The sequence below is a fragment of the Dicentrarchus labrax genome, unplaced genomic scaffold (genome assembly GCF_905237075.1).
Source record: "Dicentrarchus labrax unplaced genomic scaffold, dlabrax2021, whole genome shotgun sequence".
NCBI lineage: Eukaryota > Metazoa > Chordata > Actinopteri > Moronidae > Dicentrarchus > Dicentrarchus labrax.
The window spans coordinates 8562284-8589146 of record NW_026136707.1 but is presented as its reverse complement, the minus strand read 5'-3'; the positions used below and the strand labels follow the sequence as shown (position 1 = coordinate 8589146).

The 26863-nt window shown below is 41.8% G+C and overlaps 1 protein-coding gene across 5 annotated transcripts; it reads left to right on the top strand.

The window, feature by feature from the left end:
* Positions 1 to 125: 125 nt before the first annotated feature.
* lipeb (lipase, hormone-sensitive b) lies at positions 126 to 25780 on the top strand. Of its 5 annotated transcripts, XM_051407718.1 has the most exons (15): positions 162 to 260; positions 3770 to 3810; positions 7903 to 8144; positions 9054 to 9338; positions 10041 to 10131; positions 10509 to 10535; positions 11164 to 11309; positions 11691 to 11876; positions 12757 to 12909; positions 16324 to 16468; positions 17192 to 17419; positions 18359 to 18544; positions 19710 to 19891; positions 20659 to 20925; positions 21508 to 25780. In XM_051407718.1, the coding sequence occupies exons 3-15, from the start codon at positions 7905 to 7907 to the stop codon at positions 21910 to 21912; spliced, it is 2541 nt and encodes an 846-aa protein (XP_051263678.1). In that variant the 5' UTR covers positions 162 to 260; positions 3770 to 3810; positions 7903 to 7904; the 3' UTR covers positions 21913 to 25780. The 5 variants fall into 5 exon arrangements, with proteins under 5 accessions (XP_051263676.1, XP_051263677.1, XP_051263678.1 ...); XM_051407716.1 differs by lacking the exon at positions 3770 to 3810 and having other exon boundaries at positions 126 to 260; XM_051407719.1 differs by lacking the exons at positions 162 to 260; positions 3770 to 3810 and adding an exon at positions 616 to 711.
* The last annotated feature ends 1083 nt before the right edge of the window (positions 25781 to 26863 follow it).

The following is a 26863-nucleotide window of genomic DNA, read 5'->3' as shown; positions in this document are numbered from 1 at the left end:
GGGGGCGGACACTTATTGGCATTCGAGCGTCGTGATTGGCTACTGGACCGCGACGCACTCATTCATTGGCTCTCGTATGTTGGCGTGGGCGGGGCCTCGGCTCTCCCAGGCAGGTATGTATAGGAGAGATGTAACGTTAAGAGGCGGTGCGTAAACAGAGTGGGCGAAGATGGCGTCGAACAAGAAGAGTGGTGGGAGTAGCAGATTTGAGAAAAGTGTGAATGGAAGACGCTCGTCGAAACATAAAGAGGGTCCAGTGGGTGAGTTTCTCTGTGTCGTGTCACCGTCGTCACAACCCTCCCCCCTTTAAATAACGTCCCCCCCTTTTTATTGACCCCTTTCGCCTCCCGTTAGCGGCTACGTTAGCTGGCCTCGGGTAGCCCAAATGAACCACTAGGATTTAAGCCGCCTCAGCTGCTTAGTTTCTGGGGTTGTTTTATGACGCAAAAACGAGGAAGAGGCACTCAGGAAATCAATGCCGTAGACTGAAAGAAGCAACCCGGTCGACCTCCTTCGCTGACATGCCTTTAGTTAACGAGCAACCCCCCCGGTCATAGCTACTACAGTAACGTGCACCGTTAGTTGTAGCAGTGGTAGTAATGTCATCGAGGTTGTAGACCTTCAATACAACCTTGTATTTATATTCACCTTCTCACGTCTGTGCCTTCCTGTAGTCTCATCCGCGGACTCTGACTGGAACCACCTGAACAGGTAGTACTCCAAAACATAAACAAGGAAGGGGGAGGGGAGGAGAGGAGAAGGGGAGGTTTGGGACTAGATTAGCCTCCCAAGTGTGGTACTTCCTAATGTGCATAAATCGATTAAGCGAATTGATGGGGTCACTGGTGACATGAGATCAGGCTGACACACGGTGACGAATGGGCAGCTTGGGAAAGAAGGTAGCAGACTGAACAGGATGCTGCCTGCAGCCACTGTGGATCTGCTGCTATTACTAAACAGACTGCCTCTGTTGCTCTGTCCTCCTGTTAACTCGGCCACTGTCTCACTGTAACTGGAACAATCCAACCAGTGCCAAACCAATACTACTTTCAAAAGGCTTCATTAGCTTTGTCAGGAGCCCTAACAATATGCCATACATTGTGTCTGTGTGTGTGTGTGTGTGTGTGTGTGTGTGTGTGTTTGCTACAACATTTTTTACTTTTATGAATGGGGTGTTTATAAAATACTCAGGCTTCCATAATGAGATTAGGATAGTTTTTAACCTAATCTTACTTGTTGTGTGAGGTTACAAATACGCTCAGTTTTCGTCAGACCTGAACATCTGATCTCTTTCATTTAAAGCATTGCATTATAAAACTGAAAGGAAGCCTTATGTGTCCCATTTGGGGGGAGGCTCATTGTTGCTAGTTTCCTGTTGTTCAGTTTGGCCTCGTGTGTATGAAGGTGGTCTGCCTAGGAGAAGGGTCAAAGCCTCTGAAGCCAAACACAACACTACAGATCCCCTGTCGTTGGTGCTTCCTCTTGACTGTGCACTGCACCAGTTTGCTATTTTTAAAGCTGGCTTCCTATAGACATGACATTTTGTAGAGTATCAGATATCTGGCGAAGCTAAAAAACACTGACCAGATACCATATCTTGTAGAAGAAAGGCAAAATAAATTCTGCCTGGGTTAACATTTGTCATATGTTGACACTTTCTTTCATAGATATTAGACAACATTGTGCTGTCCCCAGAGTTCTTATTCTAGGAACAACTGTAGTGTTTTCATTTTCTTGGTTTACCCAGACTTCACATTTCCCCCCCAAATGTGGTCTGTTTGGGCTTGATAAAGAGAAACACAAGAGAGCAATGAGTAAGAAACTGTTGAGGCAAGATCAGCACAGTTAATCACACTGACATTAAGAAGTAGCTCAAAGCCTTCTCAACATTAGACTAGACCTTTTAGTGTGGAAGGGAGCAGCACGGCTCTAATTGCTATGTCATGTGTGTGAACAAGCAGGTTTTTCCGGACAAAAGGACAACTTCTTGTTTGCGTCTTTGTGTACAGGCATTACACTACATCAGAAGTAATAAACTAAACTATAAATTAGCCTGCCTTTTGCAACTGCACTTACCCATGCAGTGGAAGAGTACTAGGAACTATAAAAAGATGACATGGAAGTGCATCAGTCAGATTATGCATAACTGTTGACTATATATTTCAATAAAAGAAATGGAAATAGAATAGAAAGAAACCTTTTTTTTTTTTACCCAATCTGACCTGTTGCGTGAGGTTGCAACAAGTCAGAATATCAAAATATACAGATAGAAAATAATTGGATACAGTTGACAACTTCTTTACAGACGTGCAGATTAATTCATGAAAAAAATCCTTTTCACCAAATTTCTTGGAGCTTTCTTAACAGGTTTTATCTTGCAGCTAATGTGTTTTTACCAACAGACATTTTGATATGTCATAGTGGGAAAAGCACAGGTGTTAGTGATAAATAAAACAACAGCTCTGACAGTGTGACAGTGAGCTGGCATGCACAATACCAGGACCCTGAAACTGAAGGAATTTGTTTTATTTACACCTGCACTTTTCCTACAACAGTATAGCAAAATGTCTTTCATGGAATAAGCCAATATGCATAAAGCAAGCATTAAGAGCAACAGGTGGGAATGTTTGGTGCAATCAATAACAGCAACAATAAAAACAACAAACAACCAAAATGGGCCTTAGTGGAGAGTCTATGTGTCAGCGTTCCTGGGTATGTTTGTGCGTCTCTGTCGGTAAAAGGTCAGCTCTCAGTTCTTTCAAATTATGGGGCTGTCATCTGTGACATCAGCCAAGAAGTCTAAACTAAGGTCACATTTTCCCTTAAAATAGATTCTCCAAGTTACATTTTCACCCTGTATTTTGGGTGTGCACGCTTTGTCCATGTTCTGCGTTCATTGCCAAACACTAGTGTTTCTCAACAGTTGGCACATACAGCACATTCCTGCTGCATACACAAACAACAGATATATGTTCAAAGGTGCTACATACATGTTCAAGTCTCACACAGGCCCTACTAAAAGATAGCACTTCAATATCAGTTGTAGGTACGTGACTTGTACCTAAAGTAGGTTTAAATATTGTGATTAGTTGATTGATCAAACAGTTGATTGTGACAATTTTTACTATTGTCAAGTGGATTTTCCAAACATTTGCTGGGCTGGTTACAGCAATATGTGAGGATATTCTCCCCTTTCTTTGTTTATGATTGTCATTTGTACTCTTTTTTTGGTTAGTTTTTTGACTGTTAATCAACAGATTAATTGATAACTTCTACTGTTGTTTGTTTACATTTGTTCTGTGGCCTTGAACCACACAAGATGCAAAGAAAAGGAAGAAAGCCACAATTGAAATATTGTTATCATCTCATAATCTCACGGTTGTGTCCCTGCCAATGTCTGTCTGTACTAGATCTGCCAATTGGGGTGAAGGTCACAGGGAGTTGCAAGCTAAAGCACCAATCGGTCACAGGGAGAGTTTACTGGGTTGGGGTTGTCTGTAGCTTCTCTGCCCTTTTTTAAAAACAAGGCATGGGAGGGATGAGCAGAGAGGAAAGAAAAGGACATCACATTGCCTCTGAGTACAAACGGTTATGACAAACTGACACACAGAGGCTGACGAGAAGAGACACATTGTGAAGACAAGAGACTGACAGCGTGAGGGAGAACAAAACCAATTGGAAAAACCCTCTCTTTAATCTCTGTCATACCTCCCTACCTCTCTTTTTCTCATTCTCTATTTCTTTTTTCCCCTCATTGCTTTCGTGGAAGAGAGGAGACAGACAAGGACAGAGCCTTAACCTCAGACACTGGTAAACACTTTTTTTTCCTCTTTCAGCTTTTCAATATTTAGTCCATACCATCAATTATATGCTATGCCAGAAGCAGCCTGCAGGTAGTTTAATACTAACACTCATTTCACACTGTATGTGAGCCCAGCAGGAGTCATTATACGCCTGTAATGTCACTGGTGTTGGTTGTTATACATGACTTATTAATGCCCACTCCCATCCATCTTTAATGTGGAGAGACAAGGTGCAACTTAATGGTTGCAGTGGGATTACAGTGACCACTTATGTCAGTAACACAGGAGGGGATGAGGCTTGGTATTGACAGATCAGCTAGAGGTGGCATATTGTGGAGTATTTGCTGATGCACAAAAGTCAGAGGTGATAAGGCAAGCAGGTGAGTTATGTTTTTCCTTACTCCCATATATAATATATTGACAACTATCCTGGTGTGAGTGTAGTGGTAGCTTTATTATCTCTCTGTTTGGGGTATTATGTCAAACAGAGCTGAAGTCTTCACTGGGCCATGGCACGTTTGTACTCTGAGTGAGCTCTCGATAAGATTGTACTGGTTTGCATGAACTGTGTTCATTTGCATTATATTTGCATGTGACTCACTCCCTGCAGTTAGATAGTGGTGTAATGTGAGCTGGCTTCATTATCATTAAACAAGTTTTAGAACAGCTTATGCTGATCCAGGGGTTCATGAAGTTCACGCCTAGCTTACTCTGTCAACATAAGGCCTATTGGTTTGCCCAGCTGAGAGAGTTGTACCCCCCGCTCTAATTAAGCAATCTAATTTTAATTTTGGCTGCTCGCCCAAACTGGTTTTACTGCTATAGCTCGTTCTGCAGCATGGTGTTTGGGTGACTGCTTGACCAAAGCAGCCATTGTGTCCCTTAAGGCAGATGAAGGTGTATTTATAGATGTTCTTTGTGTGTCTCTTGCAGGGTGGGAAATTAGCAACAGCCATATGCTGGTAAAATGTGAAAGTGGCAGCTATACTTCAGACACAAAATGAGGATTACCTGTTGAGTGGCTGGTGAATTTGAACATTTGTAGCTGGTAGATGTTCACATTTAAAAAAAGTGAATTTCCCATCCTGGTCTCTTGTTTTTCAGTTTTATGCTGAAGTAATGAATTGAGTTGTTGCACATGAAATAACCTGTGTTGTCAGGCTCAGTGCATAATCGACTTGTTCCTGGTCAAATCCTGAGATGGAGCAAGAATCCCAGAGTTGTATGTGTGTTGTTAGCTGTTTTGACATGACACTTGCAAGTACTATAAGCCTCCTTCACAGGTCTTTGTGATTAATTTGTGTGATTAATTTTTGCATAACATATGAGGTGAGTGGGTGGGGAAACTCAAATTAGATCATGCTTTGTCTTCTCTCATAATCCTGTACACCTCTGTTTTGTCTGGCAGTCCCTTGAAGATGATCCTATTGTACTATAGTGATGCTGTATTGTAGAGACAAATCCTAAAGCTTTTCCAGAGACAGTTAAGGAAACAACTAGAATGCCAGAACCAGTTGAGAATTTACTGGGATAGGGGGACATTTACTAAGCAAATGTTCCAGTGAAAATCATAAAAAAAAGGCCCTTAATGTTATATATTTTTTTGTTTATTAATGTCAGTGAAACAACTCGAATTCAGGATCATCAGAATTCAAGCAGCTTGGAGACACAGTTTTGTATATTATAGCCTTACTGTCCGATACCATTTGAATAGCACAATGTATATTCTGTTTTAGTGTGGAGTCATGGGATGAACTTATGTCAAAGACTGCTCCATTCACATGGTTGAATCGATGTGAAATTAGGCCCCAAGCTGATTCATTAAGGTTTGTAAGAGTAGATAGAACATGATATTGTAATCAAATACGTATCCCCTTTGCAGTGCTGTTCTGTAGTCTGCTCATTTGGCACTGCAGATTTGTTTCGGCCTATCTTTGGTTTATCTTTATACCCCAGGGCCAAGGAATGCCCGCTAGATTAAATGGGACATTCACCATGTGCTTGATGGCAACAGTGCTCAGTTTTACCAATTCTAAAATTTGATTATCCCTTGCTTAACACTTCTTTGTGACAATTTGGCATCCAATATGGAAAGATGTTCCCGTATACGAGCGTCTTGCCTTGTAGGGTATGGTTGAAAAAGCTTTGAGAAAAAGTGAAGTGAGAGAAAACGGGCAATGGCTGAAGATATTTTTCATTCTGTGTCTGTGTGTCTGTGTGTCTGTGTGTGTGTGTGTGTGTGTGTGTGTGCGTGTGTGTGCGTGTGTATGTGCGCGTGCGCGCGCTAGAAGTCGCCTGGCTTATAAATGTCTCTTCCCAGATGTCAGGGGGTTGTGATTCTTCCCAGCAAACTGAAACTGTCTCATCCTGTTACTCTTCCTGAATGGCAGGGAATAGCAAATAATTGTGCAATAAGGGCTCCATTATATGATTGTTCACTCTTTTAGCATACATAAGCAACCTCTGCTCAACATTCCCAGATGTTGCTTTGGGCATCTGTGTCGTTTTTAGCTTTATTTTTCAAACGGATTTATTACCTCTGCCAAGGGGGTTATGTTTTTGGTGCAGTTTGTTTGTTTGTCTGTCATCAGGATCATGGAAAAACCACTGCCCCGATTTTCATGAAACTTGGAAGAGTATAGCATGGGCCAAGGAAGAACCAGCTACATTTAGGAGCGGATGCATAAATTATTTTTCACTTTCATTAACATTGCGAGATAGATCAGTTGCAACAGTGATGTCTATGGCAAAATGAACTGAATTTCTAGTGCATGCGTGTGTAAACTGTGTGCTGTGAATAAACATACAAAAAAAACAAAATGGCCACCTCAAACGTCACTTTAGAAACAAAACACTGTGGCAGAGGTCTGCGCACTATATTTTAACATTTACATTGTCAGCCAGTTCTAGTTGCTGAGACCTGCTTCCTCTCTCTTTCTCGTGCTGCTTGCCACTGTTTTGGAAAATCGCAGTGCACTCTGCTGGATAAAGTTTGCATTGACACCAGTATATTACCACAAGCATTTTTTCTGCATTATATACCCCCAACATATATGCTTAATATTGGCCTGTTGCAGACATATTGGTATCTATATGTCTACAATAGGCCAATATTAACTGACTGGTATATATTATTTCTCCATAATGGCTAAATGTGCTTTAGTCCTGCAAGATCATTGGTCAACACCCATACATAACAAAGAAAAGACTTTCAATCCCCCTGTCTGCTTCGCCACTAAAATTCTCATTTTCTCATCTATTAGAAAGGCACTGCTATCTCCCTTCCTTTTCTTTTATTCACTGCATGTCCACCAAGCCTTCTCCTCTTTCCTTTATCTCTCAGCATGCCAGTTACCCTATACAGTAAGTACCAGCAGGTTTCCAGACATAGGTGTTGTGGAAACAGAGGTCTCAGGTGACTTAGCAGTAGAGCTCAGTCCAACAGTAGGAATCCAACCGGGACATAGCGCTGGATCTTTGTTATGCTGCATTAGGGCTGGGATATGGGCACTCTTGATAAACACACTCAGCTGTGTGTTGTCAGCTGTATACCTCCCTTTGGGACTCTTATGTGAGTGTGTTTTGAAGTTTTTGTCAGTGTATGACTAATCTGTGTTTGTTCCCAGCAGCATGACGTTTGCAAAGGACCTCTGCCTTCTCCTCCTGTTCCACGCATGTCTGCCTAGATCTCAGTGGATTTTGGCTGCTTAGCCAGGATTTACATCATTTAATTTCAAGGCTTGCTTAACACGTCTCAATCAATGAGCTTCTATACGCCAGGCCATCGGGGATTAGTTAATAGGAGTAAGAGAACATTATGTAGGATATATCCAATGATATCCCACCTGCTACAGTGTCTACATGCTGAGTGTGGGCGTGGTGCAGAATAGGGATCAGGGTGCTCCTTTTTTTATACTTGCAGGACCAGAAACTGACAGTGAACTAGAGAAAATAATGATACTATATCTTTTTAATTTTACACATAAAGAATCACATTATTAATTATTTAAAAAATGTTATTACGCACAAGCACCCTTGCATACGTACATCTGTTTTGGTTTCAACCTTTGCCTTGCTTCTCTTTTTTCACTGCTACTAGTGATGGACACCAAGGCAGTGTTTGCGGCTCTATACAGTGTGTGTGAAGAAAATGCAGTTTTCTTCTCTGGAGGAGCCAAGGGGTCGCAGGGTGATGCAGCACGGCGGCTGGTGGATGCCATGAAGTTGATCCAGGAACACGCTCACAGTCTGGAGCCTGTTATCTCCGGCTTTGCTGCAGTTTACCATCATTTTGACTTTGACCCACACATACCTGCTAATGGCTATCGCTCACTGGTGAAGGTAGGCTGTTGGATGTTTTCAAGTCTTATTGTGTGTATGAGTCAAGTCCTGGATCTGTGTCTGTATGAGTCAAGTCTTGGATCTGTGTCTGTGTTCTCATTTTAACCCAGTGCAGCTTTGAGAATAACCGGCCCCCATACCGCAATACATTCTTATCAATATTCTCTCCACACTGTGAGAAACTGTTCACAAGCCCCTCTTTGCCTTGATATTTCTTTGTTTCAAGGTCAGTCCATTTGTTTTACAGATTGATTTTATGTTGCAAATCAGGTTAGATAAATTCCTCCAGCTGCAGAATATCTACCCCTACTGTACCCACTGTACTTTATCTTCTACAGTTATTGATGAAACATCATGACCTTCAATGGCTGCAGCCCACCACAACTGAATGAGTTTAGTAGAGCAGCAAATGAATGCTGCTCTGTTTTCTACCCTCTAGATTTCCACATTTTATAATCCTTCTCATCCCCACAGTGCTACTTTTACTAATCTGTTACACCCTGGTGAAGCAGCAAGCTTTTCACATGCTTGCATTCAGGCATGCTATCAAGCTTACCAACCTAATCTTAATTACAACTTAAGCAGACCCAGAAGACATGGCTCTCTAATGATTACACAATTGAAGAAACATGATTTGCTTTGTTATAATTCAGAATGCTTTGTATTCATTTTTATAAAAGAAATAGTAAGCCTCTTATTAATTATCTCAGAAATACATATTATTACATATATCATTTCTCTTGTTTTGTCCTTTTATTACCCAGTGACATAATTTACCTTATTTGCTTGTAATTTGATTTAACTGACTTTTAATTAGGCGTATTGAGAAGGTGGCATATAGTAGATATCACATTTTGGAATATACATTTTTCTAAGAATTTTATCGACACCATCTTCATACATTTCTAGGTTGTGCGCTGCTGCGTTCTCCACATCATCCAGAAGGGGCGCTACATCACCGCCAACCGCCGCAGCATCTTCTTTCGGGTAGCACACAATGCAGGGGAGATGGAGTCCTACTGCAACGCTCTGTGCCAGCTGCGCGCCCTGCTCTACCTGGCTCAGCGCATGCTACATGACAACAGCCATGGCAACCTTTTTTTCCAGGATGAAAGTGGGCTCAGCGAGAGCTTTGTCCGCGAATACTCATCCATGCACAAGGGTTGCTTCTATGGCCGTTGCCTTGGCTTTCAGGTGAGATGAGCTGCTTGGCAGAAGGATTGGTAGTGGGAAAGATAAGAAGGAGGTAATTTAGCTGCTGTAGGTAATTCAGGGTTAGAAGAACATCAATTTCCTACTATAATCTACAGCTCTGGCACAGGTATGCTTACATGTTACTGTCCATATTACATTCTGTTCCTCCTAAAGGTTTTGTTGTATTAGTTATTATATTAGGATTTATTAGGAAGTACAGAATAAAGCTTCCCACACAAGTCTCCCTTAGCCTATCAAACAAAACCAAAAAGTAGAAAAAGAGTGATCTTGATGTTGGAGGACAAAATCTGAACCCGGGGGCTAGTTTATCTGCAGGTGCTCATAAACTACTGACATCTTCGACAAAATGAAGCAAGTAAAGGATTTGGATGGATGGAGGGAAATGCTCCTCTTTACTGCCATAGTCTCTGTTCTTAGTTGAGTCTAATGAGAGAGGCTGAACCCTCAGTGGACAAGAGGTCTAAATCAAACTAAAGGGAAAAAATGATGAAACCTCCCTAGTACTGTTTGCATCAATTTATAATGTCTAAGACTCATCTAAGATTCCGATACTGTCTGTTTCACTCTCTCTGGTTGAATGATTGCCGTTTTAATTGTAGTCTATTTTTGTTTTTAAATGAACCATTGGTAACAGATTGGAATTTAAAGTCTATCTGTGTTTTTGTTCATTCCTCCCTTCAGTTCACGCCAGCCATTCGGCCCTGTCTCCAGACTATTGCTATCGGCCTTGTGGCCTTTGGAGAAAACTACAGACGCCATCAGTCAGGAATAGGTCAGCATCATCTTTTCTGCAGCTGTACCCTATCATCATCCCACCACTTGATTTTCATTCAAAGATCGTACTCATCCCCACGCCTCTTATACATTGCTCCTTGGCCCCTGACTGTGTACCTTTTTGATGTTGTGTGTTTGGATTGTAGATGCTCTTTCATCCTTTGGATTCTCGAGGGCTAGCTGGTGTGCTTCTTCTATATTTCAGAATGTTTTGAACATGCACATAGTTATGTACAGAGGCAGAGATAGAAGAACATGCACCATTATAAACACATTTTTAACGTGCACGGGACGCACAGACACACGTAAATATTTGACATTCAAAAAGGAATAATTCGACTCTCATGGTTTCTTGTGCTCTGTGCTGCACCACAGTGGAGGCAGGAGGTATTGCACCATATGGTGAGTGTACTGGAACCCTCTCACCCCTTCATCATAGTCCTCTGTAGTGAACTCAGGCTATATGACTGTATGAAGAAGTTGCTGTAAGCTGCATTAGCTGTCAGTGTGTGTGTTTTTAGTTTAGTTTACTGTCTGAGGTATAGTCATTTTATCTGAGAGTGCAGTTCTTTCCCTTTTTCTTTACTGCCTATCAGCATTGGAAGTGGAGTAGAATTTAATTGCATTACCATGAAGTGCTTCTGTTTCAACTTCGCAGTAGCAAAGTAGACCTGAAACATCCATGTGGCTTGCAGTAAGATTATAGTCACTCTGCTGAGTTTTATTACTGTTCTCAATTATCTCTGAGGTTCCAGCACTCTTTCTTTCCTTCTATCCTTTCACCTTCCTTCTTTGGTGTTCTCAGTGTTGTTGTTTTATGTGCTACGGTCCAGTCACTTACTGCAATTCTAATGTTCCCGTTATTCTTTCCCTCCTTCCTGCCATCTTGTTTTCATTCCCATGATTCTGAGCTTTTGTCTGTCTTTAATTTTTAACTCCATTTCCTTTCTTGCATTGCACTGTCTCTGGTGTCTCCTACCTGTTGTTATTATACCCCTCCTCATTGTATCATCCTTCCTCCCTTCCACAGGTGTAGCAGCCAGCTCTTTCTTTACCTCAGGGAAGTATGCCATCGATCCAGAGTTGAGAGGGGCAGAATTTGAACGTATCACCCAGAACCTGGACGTCCATTTCTGGAAGACCTTTTGGAACATCACTGAGACCGAAGTCCTGTCAGTGAGTAGACTATTGGTGCTGACTTTTACACACAGAGACAAGCATGCTCCTAAGATGCCTGTTATCTACCCATGTTGTCACCACTGACCCATGCACACCGATCAGTGTGCTGCCCTGTTTTTAATTTTAAAATGGTATCAGGGATATTTTACTTTCCTCTGGTAAAAGTACCCTTCTATCATTATGCATTTTTGGCCTACAGGCCGTTAGTAATAATAAAGTGGAATTCAATTTATTCAATGGGGTTCATGATTTATTCATCTGGTTTCTTTCTCTCTCCAGTGACCTGACTCGCTCTGTAACTTGCACTCTTCTCTTTCTCTTCCCTCTACCTTTCTGTAACAATTATTTCTCTCTTTCTCTCCATCTCTCTTCCTCCAGAGTCTTGCCAGTATGACATCGACTCAAGTGAAGGTGAACCGGGCTCTTTCTGTGCCCTCTGTGCCATTTGACCTTCCCCTGGCGGCCAACCATAGAGCATCTGTAACTATAGCTCCACCATCAGCGCACATCGGCACTGCTCCTGTTCAGATGAGACTGATCTCTTATGACTTGCGTGAAGGGCAGGTACTTAAATCATTATTATGTTCACACAGTTGAAAATGCAATAAAAAGCTTCATACTTAAATTTTATGCAAAACTAGAGTAGAGCTTATGTTTGCTGTGTACTTGTCTCATACCACTTCCTTGTAGCTTGTCTAAGTATTAAGTATTTCTTGTGTGACCTAGTTTATGACTGTTTTCTTCCACTGTCTCTTTTTAAACCACTTTGCATATACCACCAGTCATACAAATTCTTAAAATATTCTAACAATATGCAATAGCATATCTTGTATTTCTCCAAGCTGCTCGAGTATACGACAGCTTCGACTCATCCTCATGGACTTAATCCTCTTCATTATCTCTCTCTATTTCTGTCGTCATAGGTATCACTCTCATTTTTTCTACTCCGCCTCCTTGCCTAATTCTCTCGGGAGACTCCCTCTCTCCATCCGAACTTGTTCTCCTCCTTTCTTTGTAGCCTGGCTCTTAACCAGGAATCCTATGAACAAACGCTTTCAGCCATTGAGTACGCTCCAACAAAACAACAGTGTCCTTTTTAATGTTGCAAAATACAAGCCTGCATCATTGGAAGCCCTCTCTCTTAGCCACAGCTCCCCTCCCTCCTTGTTTCTGTTAATGAATGGGAGTTAGTGTGTTCATGCAGACACAGGGAAGGCTGGCAGCAAGCTGCTGCAGAACAGTTACTTCATTCCTCTCTCAAAAGAGCCACATGCTAACAATAGCACTGAAATATATTAACAATAAAAACAACATGTTTACAGAGTACACAGTCTATGGACAGTTATCAGAGTGATGCAAACATTGTGATCTGTCATGTTATTTTTTTTTACTCCTTGTCTTCGTTCAATCGTCTTTCTCCACCTCTCTGTTTCACTGTCTCTAGGACAGCGAGACTCTGCTATCTCTCTCCCGCTCTGAGGGGGGAGCCATCTCTCTGTCACTGGGGCTGAAGACCAAGCGCCTCCCCTCATCTCCCTGCCTCCTGATCCACTTCCATGGGGGAGGCTTTGTGGCCCAGACCTCCAAGTCCCATGAGGTGAGATGGTACTCTCGAACTTGACTTTTCCTTACTCTGACTAGAAAAACAATGTCATTATTTTTATTTTGCAAGAAAAACTTAATCTAAAAGATTATTCACATATTTATATCATGAGTAGTATTTTAACTCATGTCTGTATTAAACACTATTTGACCTATTTGTGATATTCATAATGAAACAGCTGGTCAAAAGGAAAACAGTGGTATAACACGTCATGTGGCACCCTCAGTCCAAAGACAACACCACACCTACACCATTAGACACCTGGCTCAGTTGTTGTTTTTCCAGGATTTGGGCCAGTATCGCCACAGCGGTCATCCAGCTAATTTCACCTTCTCATCTCACCAATGTTTCAACTTCTGACTGTGTTTTCTCAAACTAACTGTAATCGAACCCCAGCTAATTCAAGTGTTGAGGAGACACTGGTTTAGAGTGGAGGAACAGAAAATGAAGCGAGTTGAGGATTTGGATGGATGGATGGAAGAAAATGCTTCTCTTTATGGCCATAGTCTCTGTTCTAAGTTGAGCTTAACGAGAGAGGCTGAACCCTCAGTGGACAGAAGTTAAAATCAAACTAAAGGAAAGAAGTGATGAAACCTCCCTAGTACTGTCTGCATCAATTTATAATGTCTAAGACTTATCTGATATTCTGATATCGTCTATGTTTCACTCTCTCTAAATTAATGGTTGCTGTTTTGATTGTAGTCTATTTCTTGTTTTTAAATGAAATTATGTCGTGTAGTATTTTGACTCATGTCTATATGAGATAGTATTTGACCTATTTGTGATACAGCTGGTCAAAATACAGGAAACAGTGGTATAATATGTCATGTGGCATCTAAGACACCTGGCTCAGATGTTTTTTCCAGGATTCAAGCCAGAATCACCACAGTGGTCATCCAGCTAAGTTCACATCTCACCAATGCTTCCACCTCTGGCTGTGTTTTCTCAAACTAATTGTAATTGAACCCCAGCTAGTGTTGAGGAGACGCTGGTTGAAAGTGGATTAGCAGAGGGTTACCAGTCCGAATCTCTTCCTACATCAATAGTGTGGCACGTAATGAGCGGTTAGGCTAATTATTTTGTAATTAATCCCTGAAAGCTAATGTAGACAATTTGCCCTCCCTCCATGTCTTTTTTGCTGCTAAGGTGCGCACAAAGCTGGTCTTTCTTGTCATGTAAATCATTGCCTCCTGTCATTCACCTCATCCATAACCCTATTTTTTTCTTAAAGGGGAGGAGTCCATGTCCCAGATTTAATTTCTGCAACACTTTGATAAAAAAAAAGTGACACCAGCACACACGCATAAGCTTTGGCTTTACATCTTGTTTAAATTGTGTTGGAGCTATCTTTCTATATTCTTTGCTCTGGAAATCTTGTTTTGTCAACCAGTTTTATTACAAGTTTACACAAGTGACAATATATGAAATAGTAGCAGGAGGAAGCATTCAACCTGCTTAGTTCATCTTAATGAGAAAGCTTACTGTGTATTGTGTGCCCACGCCACTCCGTTTGTCATACACTGATCTGGTCATCTATGGCTGTGTGCGGTCTTTATGTAGCATCAAGCTACTTATAGCAACCGCAAGACAGGGCTCTGTGAAATCGCCAAGGACATGGGCATCCTTGATCTGCAGCTGCGTAGCAACCAGAGGATAAGAGGGAGCAATCAGAGAAGGGGGTGAACAGGGCTGTCATGTTGAATTAACGAAGAACTGTACAACCCCGCAGAGAAAGATTACCCTGGGCACTAATGGAAGACTTGTCAGAGTATCCTTCTCTTCTTCTTCTGGGCTCTTCTTTTTTTTTTTTTATTACATCCTCCCTCAATCTTTCTAATATCTCACAAAATCCTTTTTGTACACTTAGTGCCCTTCAGTGGCAGGAGCTGGTGCTCTCAGTACCCAGTGATGCTGAGATCACAGGAATGGATGCGCTGGCATCTGTGCATTTAGCAACTTGGACACAGACCACACACACACACACACACACACACACACACACACATATACACACCCTCAGTGTTTGGCCAGTAGAGGTATAAGCTTGCAGATTAACTGCTCTGCCTGCCTGAGAATGAGGGGGACTGCAGCTCCCATTAATTCCTACTTAGAGAATAGATCTGGGACCCTATGAGTTGGTGTGTATGTGTGAAAATAGGATGTGTGTGTAGGAGAAGAGTTTCCTGAGTCATGTAATATTAACCAGCCTTGGTCCCAGCCCACTAAAAACACACAGACACATACCTCTTCTCTGTCCGGTGGGCCATTTGCTGTGATTCCTTTGCTCATTTTATGCAGGCAGATGATGAACTGTCTGACTGACGGACCATGCCCATATGTTGACATTTATTGTAGCATGGCAACAATGGCTGTTGTTCTCTCACTCACACACACACACACACACACACACACACACACACACACACACACACACACACACACACACACACACACACACACACACACACACACACAGTTGCTGATTTGTACAAACCCACACTGACCTGAACAGTGCTTGAACTGCATGCACACTCACTTGTCAGCGGTCTCACTCTAAGATTTATTGTGACAGGTCGGGCTTTATGACAGCACAGCTGAGTTGGAGCTGCTGCTTTGATTTTTTTCATACCAATCATTGGTTGGCGAGGCGACATACAAACATACACTATGCTTTTCCTGCTGGTGTGAACTGTGAGCTGTCTCTTTCACCGCCAGCCCTGTCAAAGTTCGTCAAAAAGGTGTTGGGAGGAGATAAAGACGGAGGAGGAAAGGATGAATACTTTGTGGAAGGAGTATTTTGTCAAGACAAGTTTTGATGCCTTTCTCACATTTGAAGGTCACTGCAATGCAGTTTTGAAGTACTTGCCCTAGGTTGGCATAAGAATAGTAAACACTTAACCTGACTGTAGCAACAAGAAAAAGAGAAACACTCAGTATTCTGACAGTGAGTTTATTTTGGAAGACTATCCCTGTAAATCCACACCATCCCCTTGCCTTTGTCTTGTCTTCATATCCAGCAAACTAGGACATTTGGGCACCCTTTGTTATTAACGTATGAGAAGAAAGGAAATGAAGGTGACTGTAAGGGCAACACTCATTCTCCCTTTGTCTAGACAGTAAGCCAGAATGCAGACAGATGACATCAGAGGGACACATAATTTTCATTGCTTTTTATCCTTGCTTCTTAATATTCACACCCCCCCCCCACACACACACACACACACAGACACACACGTCTCTCTCCCACCACATTTCTTTTTCTCTCTGTTTCCCTGTCTCTGTGTTTTATTGTGGTTGCTGTTGTTTCTCATAAATTTAACAACATATAATATATTCACTGTGAAACTGTAAGTGTTTTTCTATTCATAAATTCACCTCCTCCATATCCTTGTCTTCTGTCTTGTGCAGCCCTATCTGAAGAGCTGGTCCCAGGACCTTGGTGTCCCCATCCTGTCAGTGGACTACTCTCTGGCTCCTGAAGCCCCTTTCCCAAGGGCCCTGGAGGAGTGTTTCTATGCCTACTGCTGGGCTCTGAGAAACCACCACCTACTAGGTACACACATCACATAGCATTGTTTTTACTGGAGTGCTGACTTTGTAACTCCTCTGTACCTTTTCTGTTTAATTTTTAATGTCATGGGAAAAGTATATGCAGTTGAAATGATATAAACATTAGGCAGGTAAAAGAAAGTGGCTTATTAGAATTAATGAGCAGGCACAACAAAAGGGGTAAAAGTCACTTTGAGAGTGAAGGTGTCCTGTGGACTGCTTCTGTAAATCCAACCTACGGTGCCTGTATCTCTCGAGAGGAGTCATTCATCACTTTGAAAGTAATCATACTGCAGCACGATGTCTTGCACTGTACCCGTTGTTCTGTATTATCACACAAATTGTGATGCTCAATATTCTGGCAGAAAACAAAAGACATCTGGTTGGTTTGGGGTACATCCGACCGCTGAAGCACACTGTGTCAAATTAACAGTGATCGCAGTGTAATACGCTAGTGTTGTAGTACAAGAAGACAATATCACGGCCATGAGGCAGGCAGTAAGACAACAGGCCCTCACAGCAGCCATATTTTCAGCAGTGTTACTGTAGAGAAAAGAGATACTGTTACTTGATGAGTGAGTGCACCTCAGTGGATTTCTCACAGTTGCAGAAAAGTTTTTTTTCTCGTCTCCTTTTATTTTGTGTTCCATTTTGTCCCCATTAAATTATATTTATTTTCCTCTTTTCCTGTACTTCTATCATCATTGTCCCATTTTAATGCTTCCAGGTTGGACTGGAGAGAAAGTGTGTCTGGCTGGTGACAGCGCGGGAGGCAACTTGAGTCTGACGACATCGATGCGAGCTGCTGCCTTTGGTGTGCGAATGCCAGATGGCATCGTGGCAGTCTACCCGGCTACCCTGCTGACTGCCTACGCATCGCCCTCCCGTCTGCTAACACTTATGGATCCCCTGCTGCCGCTCAGTGTGCTCTCCAGGTGTCTCAGCGCCTACGCAGGTAGGAGTGTGCGTCTGTATTTTCAGAAGAAATCCAGCCAGGATTCCTTTTTATAGCCGTTGAAGTTGAGAATCTCTCTCAGTCATTTCTGCATGTCTCTACCGTCTGCTGCTCCACATCATTCATACTCTTACAGAATGGTCTGGACTGTAGCTGTAGGTCTGTTAACATTAGGATGCTGGCAACAACTTGTGTAGCATAGATGATTAGGTTATCAAGTTAAAATGGTGTTTTTCTTTTCCAGGGCTAGAACACCTATTTTCATGATCGATTAATCTATTCTATTCCATTTGATTAACTAATGTCACCTTTATAAAAAAAAGGCCGTGTGTGTGTGTGTGTGTGTGTGTGTGTGTGTGTGTGTGTGTGTGTGTGTGTGTGTGTGTGTGTGTGTGTGTGTGTGTGTGGTGTGTGTGTGTGTGTGTGTGTGTGTGTGTGTGTGTGTGTGTGTGTGTGTGTGTGTGTGTTTTACATTCTATAAGACTGAAAGAAACCTTCTGAAATACTAATGTTCTAAAAAGTAGAGCTGTGTTGTATCACGTGTGGAAAACCTTCACTGACAACAATTCAACTTATTAGCGTATGGATTGTTTTCATTAATGCATGTAAAAAGCAGAAGAAACTTGTATTGATAAATTGTTATCTCACAAGAGGAAGAGGAGATATTGTCTATCCTGATCTTTCAGTTACTGAAATAAAACACTAATCATTTTCTATTCTCTCCTACAGTCATCACTATGTATTGTTGTCTGTAAAGTAAATTGCTATGTGGCAGTATTGAACCTACTTCACGGTTTTCTTTGCTCTACTATTATAGCTTTTCTATTATTGCTTTCGCATCTTCCCTGTTGTTACCCATTCATGCTTATTCAAGAATAACAAAAACACTGTTGTACATCTCTTTCCCAACTAAACCTTCCTTCTTGTCTCCTTCTCCAGGCAATGAGCCGCAGACAGAGACGCAGGTAGAGAAAGTGAGCACGCTGAGCCTGGTGAGGAGAGACACCGCACTGTTGCTCAGAGATTTCCGACAGGGAGCCTCCAACTGGATCCACTCTCTGTTGGATCCCAACAGAGCCTCAGCCTCTCCCAGCACAGCTGCAGAGGCGCCACCAGGAGCCACTGGTATACCACCAACTGTGACTGTGTGCATGGGTGTGTTTGTGCGTGCATGTGCAGTCAGGTGGGAATAGTAGACACAATGTGGGTGGCATAAATGTGCTTGGCAGCTATTGTGATTAAAGTTTTCTATGGATGCAATCTGCTCGTGTCTTTGATCACATCCATCAGCTGAAAGGTGTGTGTGTGTGTGTGTGTGTGTGTGTGTGTGTGTGTGTGTGTGTGTGTGTGTGTGTGTGTGTGTGTGTGTGTGTGTGTGTGTGTGTGTGTGTGTGTGTGTGTGTGTGTGTGTGTGTGTGTGTGTGTGTGTGTGTGTGTGTGTGTGTGTGTGTGTGTCCCACGTTTTCACTGTGTTCATTAGGCCAATTTATTTAAGTGTTATGAGTGCAACAACATCAACTGCCCCAAAATTCATTTACAGCCCATATGGAGGAGGTTATTGGCATGAATCCCCTTTATTCAGCATTCAACTAACTAATTATCGCTTTATCCCACACTGTTGCGTAACTCTCCTATAGTCCCATTCATATCAATTCACCTCTTTGGAGCAGCAGGGCTTTGACAGTAATTGTTAATTGTAACCACCGTAAATCTGGTGGCAAATCGTAATTTCCCTGGTGTCCCCTTAGCTAGGTGACACCCCCACAGCTGCAAGCCCAAACTAATGAGAATGTCATTGGTGGGTGTACATTATTAAAGGCCCATCACAGTGCTGAGATGGTTCATTATTAAAGAGATGAGAGATCGGTAGTGCTTTGTGAAGAGACCAGCCATGACGACTCTTACAGCTGTGTTTTGACGGCTCGGGGCGGGCAGATGATATCACCATGACAGTACTATTTGAATTTCCTCCACCCACTTCTCCTCGCTTCTTCCTGATATATCCCAATTTGCATTCTAGGCTTTTAACTGTTGGCTGTCAACCAGAGGACATATGATAAGTGAAAATGATAGAATAAGTGAAAGTGGTTGTGGACCATTATTGGTATATTTTTTCCTGTGTCCTCCAGCTGCTATTGACCCCAAGTCAATTTGAGTAGCCTCTTTATTTTATGTAATCCATATAGTGTGCTTTGTGTGGTTAATGGTTATTTTTAATGAACCTTTTTTGTATTTTTGTTGATGTCTCAGTCATCACTCTATTTCCCCATGTCCCCATCTCATTTCTCAGACACAGTGAGGAAGAGTATTTCAGAGGCGTCCATCTCTTCTCCTCACGCAGACCCCCCTGTACCCTCAGAGACCTCAGAGTTCCCCACCAGGAAATTATCTGTGAAGAGCCAGACTTGCCAGGACTTGGGATCCCACAACAATTCCACTTCCCACAGTGCACCACTGCTGTCTGAGCGCACAGTATGTTACGCTTGAACATGTTAACATTGAGATTAGCTTGCTTTCACTTGATGCTGTTATCCAGAAGAAGTTAACAGTATTAAACAGCCATGTGCTGTTGCTTAAAAGAACACAGGGCTGTTAGTGGGGATTGTTGTAGGAATTAAATCCTGTGACTATGGAAAGGTCTGTAATTTGATGATGATTATTGCACCATTGCAGTGAGAAAATTATCTCTGCTTTCATACTGCTTGCATTGAAAAAAAAATGTTGTTGTAGCCATTTGAATAGGCTGATCAGTTTATGAGCATGGAGATGTGTTGGCCCTCTGTCATACAATGCGGTATATCCTGCAGTGATGTGCATGTTTCATCTCATTTAACTCCTCATAAACAGATTTGGCTATAAAATGCTGACAGAATATCCAAACTTTTCGCTTTTGCTGGTACTGGCAAGGTACTGCAGATTATCCACGCATGTATTTCCACACAGGCAGACTGGATTAGTGGCTGGCTTGGGAAAAATAGCAAGCAGAGGTGACGTAAGATTTTAAATATGCTTTTCCTCCTTGAAATGGGGATCGTTCAGCCAAGACTCTCAGGCAATGAGCCAAGGTTTTTAGAAGATTTTCACAAGGACAAAGTGTTGTATGTGTGTGTGTATTTCTAATCAAGCTTGTTTTCAAATATTTTATGCCTTTCTTCCTATTCCTTGACATTACTTTCTCCCTCGATCACTCAGTGCTGTCTCACTCACCCGAATTATTTCTCATCCCATGTTTTATGTAGCCAGAAGATGTGAATTTCTTCCTCTCAAAGGATGCAGATCCATCCATGTCCAGCGACTTTTCTTCAGTGGCCATACCACCTCCTGCTGGAGAGGATGGCTCAGAGCTGGAGCACCATCGGGAGTTTCCCCTGGGGTTTGAGCCACTGCGGTCAAAGCAGCTGGCTGAGATGAGGGTGGAGAGCTCTCCTGTGTTTAAGGATCCTTTCTGCTCTCCTCTGCTGGCTCCTGATAGCATGCTGAAAGGGCTGCCACCTGTACATATAGTGGTAAGAAGAAGCAGCACTTGGGATAATCGACGGAATGATTTAGGGAAATAGGGAAGGGAAGGAAAATACACATAGGTCAAAGGTTGCTAGGTGTTAGGTAAACTGCCAATCAATGAATTAAAACAGTCCTTGCAGCTGTCTTCATTTGTTTGCACCTATGATCCTCCACGACAAAGCTGATCCTTCATATGTTTCTTCAACAGGTTTTAAATTTAGCAGATATATTGTTAGAGCATGCAGGAGCAGACCAGGATTAGGCTGTTCATGATGATGAATTAAAGGGAAGACTACACTACTTACATTATTGTATCAGAGTGATGGGAGAGATGGGGGAGGTTGAAGCCTGGTTTCTCTTGTGAGAAGTGTTAATATGAACATGAAGAAATTGGTGCTGATTTTAAAGTGGCTAGAGTGAGTCAGCAAGAATGTAAAGAAAGCAGGAACAAAAGAGACTGGAACGCTTGGCTTCCTTTTCTTCATCCCTTAATTAAGATTCTTGACATGTCTGAAGGGAATCCTAATTTGCTTTTCACCATTCCCACCCCTTTCCCTCCCTCCCGCTTCTTCTCTCTCCCCTCTCAGGCTTGTGCTTTAGACCCCATGCTGGACGACTCTGTGATGTTTGCCAAGCGTTTGAGGAACATAGACCAGCCTGTCACTCTGTGCGTGGTGGACGACCTCCCCCATGGCTTCCTCAGCCTATCACAGCTCTCCAGGGAGACGAGGGAGGCTGCCAACGTCTGCGTGGAGAGAATTCGCGCTGTCTTCACCCAGACGGACACACCGCCGGAGCCACGCAAGCATCGCAAGCTGGAACGGACCGATAGGGGTGTGTCAGCCTCTTCAGCGGAAGCTGGGTCCCTCTTTGTCAGCCCCATTGAGGGAGTGGAGCTGACTGCTGGGAGAGGGGCTAAAATTGCTGATGGGGATGGCTTGGTTGCTGTGGCAACCCAGAATAACACTGACGCTGGTGGTATTGGGCCTTAAATAAGGTTGGATAAAGAAGAAGGACTGCAGTCACCCAAGGAGTGAAGGGAGGAAGAGTAAATGAAAGTCAGACAGACTTGGGCAGTGCAATGCCTAAAAGGGAGAGAGAAAGCATCCTAAAAACAGAAAAGGGGGAGGGGGAAGTCTAGGAGATTGTCCAGTTTTTGAGAGACAAAAAAATAGAGGAGGAGCACTGAAATACAACTTCCTCTGCTTTACAATTCTTGCCACTTGTCTGTGCACCATCATGCACTGACGCAAATCAGGCAGACAAAATGAACACACCCACAAAATGTTTAAAAATAAAATGGTAATTTAGCAGCTACTTAGATCAAAGACCAGCATTCACCCACACATGCAGCACACATACTTAACAGAGTTGCCGTTGGGCAGCAGAGGCTCGGACATAAAGTAGCGCTGGAGATTCTTGAGACGAGGCCTGAATGGGTGATTCATCTAGGCCAAGGCAGTCATTTGAGGCCCTAATCAGACAGTGGTAGGCACACTATATGCTTCTGTATAGAGTCATCCCCATCAAAATGGCCACTTGTCCTTTAGGGAGGTGCTCTAAATCACACTTAATAACTCCACATTGTGTTCTCCATTACGCCAGTTTGGCAGTCAATACAGCTCACTTTGTGGATAGTAACTCTGTTGACTCTCTCCCAAATAGAATTACAGAGCTAAAACACAACAGACTGAAATACTCTAAACTGAATTGATTTACTTGTTTCTTGAGATTTTATTGCAGTTTTTAATCATATTATTAACCCTATGCAGTAGTATTACGTTTGTTATTTATATGTTCTTTTTTTTTTTCTATTGCTGTAATTTAATCATTACAGGTTTGTCTGTTGATTTGTACACTATATTGTTTGTTCAATGTAATCTTTTGTTGTTCATTCCACATTTGTGATTGTGCTCAATATTTACCTCTGCTTCTTTGGCACAGTTGCTCCAACATCCCTGGCCTTTCCAATTGAACTCATATCCTACTCCCAGTAAAGCATACTGATAGGATAAAGTAAATGTAGAGTATTTAACTATCTAGATGCTGCCTGGTGCTTTTCATAGTGCTGATATACTAATGCAAAGATTGCATTTTATTGATTGCTACAGTGAAATTCCTGGAGATGCACTAAGGTGCATTATTTTCAGAAGACTAGTACTTGCTTGAAAACTCGATTCCCATCTTTATAAGGTCTTTAAGGAACAATCCTAGCTCTCAGATGTCTGAAAGAGGCAAAATGTTTTCATTTTTATTATTTTACGACTGAAAAATATTGCTTGAGATTCTCCTTCAGCAGAACTAGAGTAAAAGAGAAAGGGGCAGCATAAAGTCCAGTCCTCAGTTATCAATTCACATTTTAAACTCCACTGCACTGATTACCTGAGGTTGTCCCCGTTCCTCGACAGGCGTTATTGCTCACACTACTTCTCTGCACAGTATGTAGTGTGTCAAAGTACCACTTCTCTTGATCAAGGGTATTTCCTGCCTGACAATCTGTTTCTACAAATCAGAGGCTTTTAGGCAAAGCTCCAGCTCCCTGAGCAAGAAAAGAGATTGTATGAGTGCTGTGTAACAGCCACTGAACTTGTGTTTGGCCAACGAGAAGAGGCTGGTGGTCCAGATGTCTTTGCTCCTCACCATCACATTTGGGGTTGACTTTGTTTTTCGATAAGCTGAGTACACTCGTCTGAGCGCGATGCCACCGAAGCACTTTGAAGTACACAAAAATGTCCTTCTGAGGGTCAGTTCTTCTATCAGGTCCAACTAAATATAGATGCCAACAATGCTGGCACTGTCCTGCCCTTGCCTGGTAACAGGGCTAGGGTTGCCAGGTCTGTAGAGAGGGGATGCTGTGTGATGAATAGGATTTAGCTGAAGCTCCGAGTGCAAAATCCTCCCCCCTGTAGAAGAGCTGGATTTTCAGCAGCAAAGTCATGCTACAGGATTAGACCATGCTCAGTTCTGTCAGCTCGGAGTACTTACTGCAATATTTTTAGTCAGATTGATGGAGAGAACCAGGGCCATGAAAAGGAAGAAAGTAATACACTCATCCTCTCGGAGATGCTGGGCTAAAGTTTGTACTTGCTTTACTAGCCGCTGTTTATGCTCACTCTGCACTTTTGCGGTAGTTGATTTGTCGATCCGTGCAAGTGTATTTTAAGCTTGAGCTTGTAAACGTGTTTTGGTTTTTTTCTTTTTTTTCTTCTTTACTTGGTGCCTGTATGTGTGGCTCAAGTGGAGTCTGCATGTGCTCATTCACATGATGAGAAACATGAGCTCACACACGGGCGCGTCCTCTTTGTTTGTGTCGTGTGCTCATATAAAGACGGGAATGGCACTTTAAAGTCAAGAGACTATTTGTAGTATTAACCATCTGTCATCCGTTGTTGATCATCAGCACTTTGTGTATAAATTATGTGAGCTGCTAGAAAACATTTTGAAAAAATGTGTCAAATTCACCCACTTGCTGTTTATTGACCTCTGTATACCTCTCACCCTTGATGACCACTCGCGCATCAGGCTAACCTGAGTGCAGGCGATCGACCAGAGAGCCCATCTGGTGCTTTGCACAGATGAGTTTGCAGAGATGGGTCAGTGTTACCTTTTTAGTTTCCCCGATTGCTGGCATTTTTTGTGGTTCCGCTGATGCTTATATACTACCTTCAAATTGGAAATGTTTAATTTCGTGTTGTTTCTATTAGTGTTGCTGCTTCATTAAAGGTGTCTAATTGTTGATGATCCACAGAACAACTTTATAATCACAAATTGTCCTTGTTAGTACAAACAAACTAGTTGTAGTCATTCAGTGTAAAGCTGCTTTTTTTATTTTTAAGTTAAATAATCAGGTTGTACAGTATACCTCCAGTTTACTCGTCTAGAGCTCGGTGAAGTGCAATGCAAAGTGCAATGCTGCTACAAACATGAGCTAGCTGCTTAGGTAAAGCTATGCAGTTACACACCAGCATCAAATCATTTTACTTTTCACAGTCTCCATTTCCAGAGTCAGAAATGTATTGTTATGTGTTTGAATCACCTAAAGGTTTATTTCAGCTCATTTATTATTTGTCCCAAGTGGGCAGTTTGTGCTGCAGAAAACATAAAACACATAACAAACCAACATACAAACAAACAACTGTTGACATGAACATAAAGTCAAGGTTGTACATCATAGTTACCATGCCAACCCATATACCACAACACTTATTTTCAAGTAGATACAACAAGATTTCTTGAAACCTTTCACAAATGCATCAGTGCGTTAAGACTGACCTCAACCACTCTTCAGAAATGTTTCCTAATGAGAAGTACTCATTTGACCTATCAGTTAGACATCCTATATGTATGGTTAAAGTTTCAAGCAGAACCAAAGACTGCAGCCAGAGTCTTGTAACAGATGCGCTGTCCCTGCTGTTTAGTGTTTGCTGTTAACTGGTATCATTGAGAATGCAGGTGCTAGCCAGTGTCGTAGCCCATCTGCACTACATATGCAAATTATGCTGCACTGTAAAATGCAGCTCTGATGTAGGATATGATTAGCCTTTTAAAAGAAACAAGCCATAGACTGGAAACGAAGCTGTTTTACATTTACTTGTTTTTTTTAAAACTTTTTTTTTACATTTTTTTTTTTCAAAACACCACAAGTGCAAACGTGAATAAAAAAAGAATGTATGTTAAACATTACATGATTCATGTAGATATTTTTACTTTCCGATTTGTTCATCTGATTGATTGCAGATTGATTGATTTGACTGCATTTTCGTTGCAGGTCTCATAATAGAATGTTGTGTCTGATTCGCCATGAGTAGGCTGGTTTCTGCCTTTGTTGATTTTATCTAAATAAATATATTCTCCCATGAACCTGCTGTTCTGTTGTGTTCAGACTCATGCATTAACCTTTTCTTTGCATTGATCAAACCAAATGTTAACTAAAAGTCACAGAGAATAAGAAATCGAGATTGTAATGCAATAGATCTGGCTGATATTCTTGGTATATCTGATGGGTTTTGTTTTGGATTTGTTTTTTGCTTGACTATGATTTATGATTCCACTTGTGAATACCAAAAACTTGGTAAAACTTAATTTAATTTTAACCAAAATCTTGATTCAGTCAGGACTTGGGGAAAGGTCAATTAAAAAACTGACCTTTTTATAAATATAGAAAGTGTCAGATCAAATCCAAAAAATACACAACGCAGAGAGCTCTCTGATATTATTCATGTATCATTATGTCTCTACACTGTCGTGAACAGTAACAAGAGTACAGTTTTAAAGTACCTGTATTTTCATTTGATGCTACTTTTAGACTCTTATTCCACCACATTTCTGAGGCAAATATTGTACTTTTCACTCCATTATATTTATCTGACAGCTACAGTAAATTTGCAGATATTTAACGATTTAAAGGTTTAACTTGAAACATGATGATGATGTGCTTACAAAATATGATGCTTTTATAGACATAAGTAAAAATCTGCTTAAGCTACAACATTAAGATTACTCAAATCCAATAAATACAGGTAATAATAGACTTTTGATACTTAAAGTCGCCTACATTTTGCTGATACCTCAGTACTTCTACTTAATTTTGAATTAGGAAATACTTGCAACAGAGTATTTTACACTGTGCTAATAGCCTACATAGAATATGTCACTCAGAAATTACATTTTTCAAGGAACTTCAGCAGTAACACAGCCAATGATCTGATCCCATTCCTGCTGATATATAGATATATGTATATATATCCTGCTGATTAGTGATATAATCATTTGAGCCGGGAGGCCAGGCATCATCTGTCTCAGTGCTACTTCATTAGAGGTGTGTGACCTCTAATGAAAACATGATTGCAATCAGCGATGGCATTTTTAATGTGTGGACGTGTCGCATTCTCAAAGCACGAGCGGAACCGGGAGCGCGCACTCTGTAACCCCCCTCTCCTCCCG

What these genes read in the sequence shown, in the direction of transcription:
- lipeb (XM_051407716.1), top strand. Translation starts at nt 170, where the DNA reads ATGGCGTCGAACAAGAAGAGTGGTGGGAGTAGCAGATTTGAGAAAAGT. An exon ending in ATGACTTGCGTGAAGGGCAG is followed by an intron (nt 11,877 to 12,756) that starts GTACTTAAATCA and finishes CACTGTCTCTAG; the next exon opens with GACAGCGAGACTCTGCTATC. An exon ending in TGCCACCTGTACATATAGTG is followed by an intron (nt 20,926 to 21,507) that starts GTAAGAAGAAGC and finishes CTCCCCTCTCAG; the next exon opens with GCTTGTGCTTTAGACCCCAT.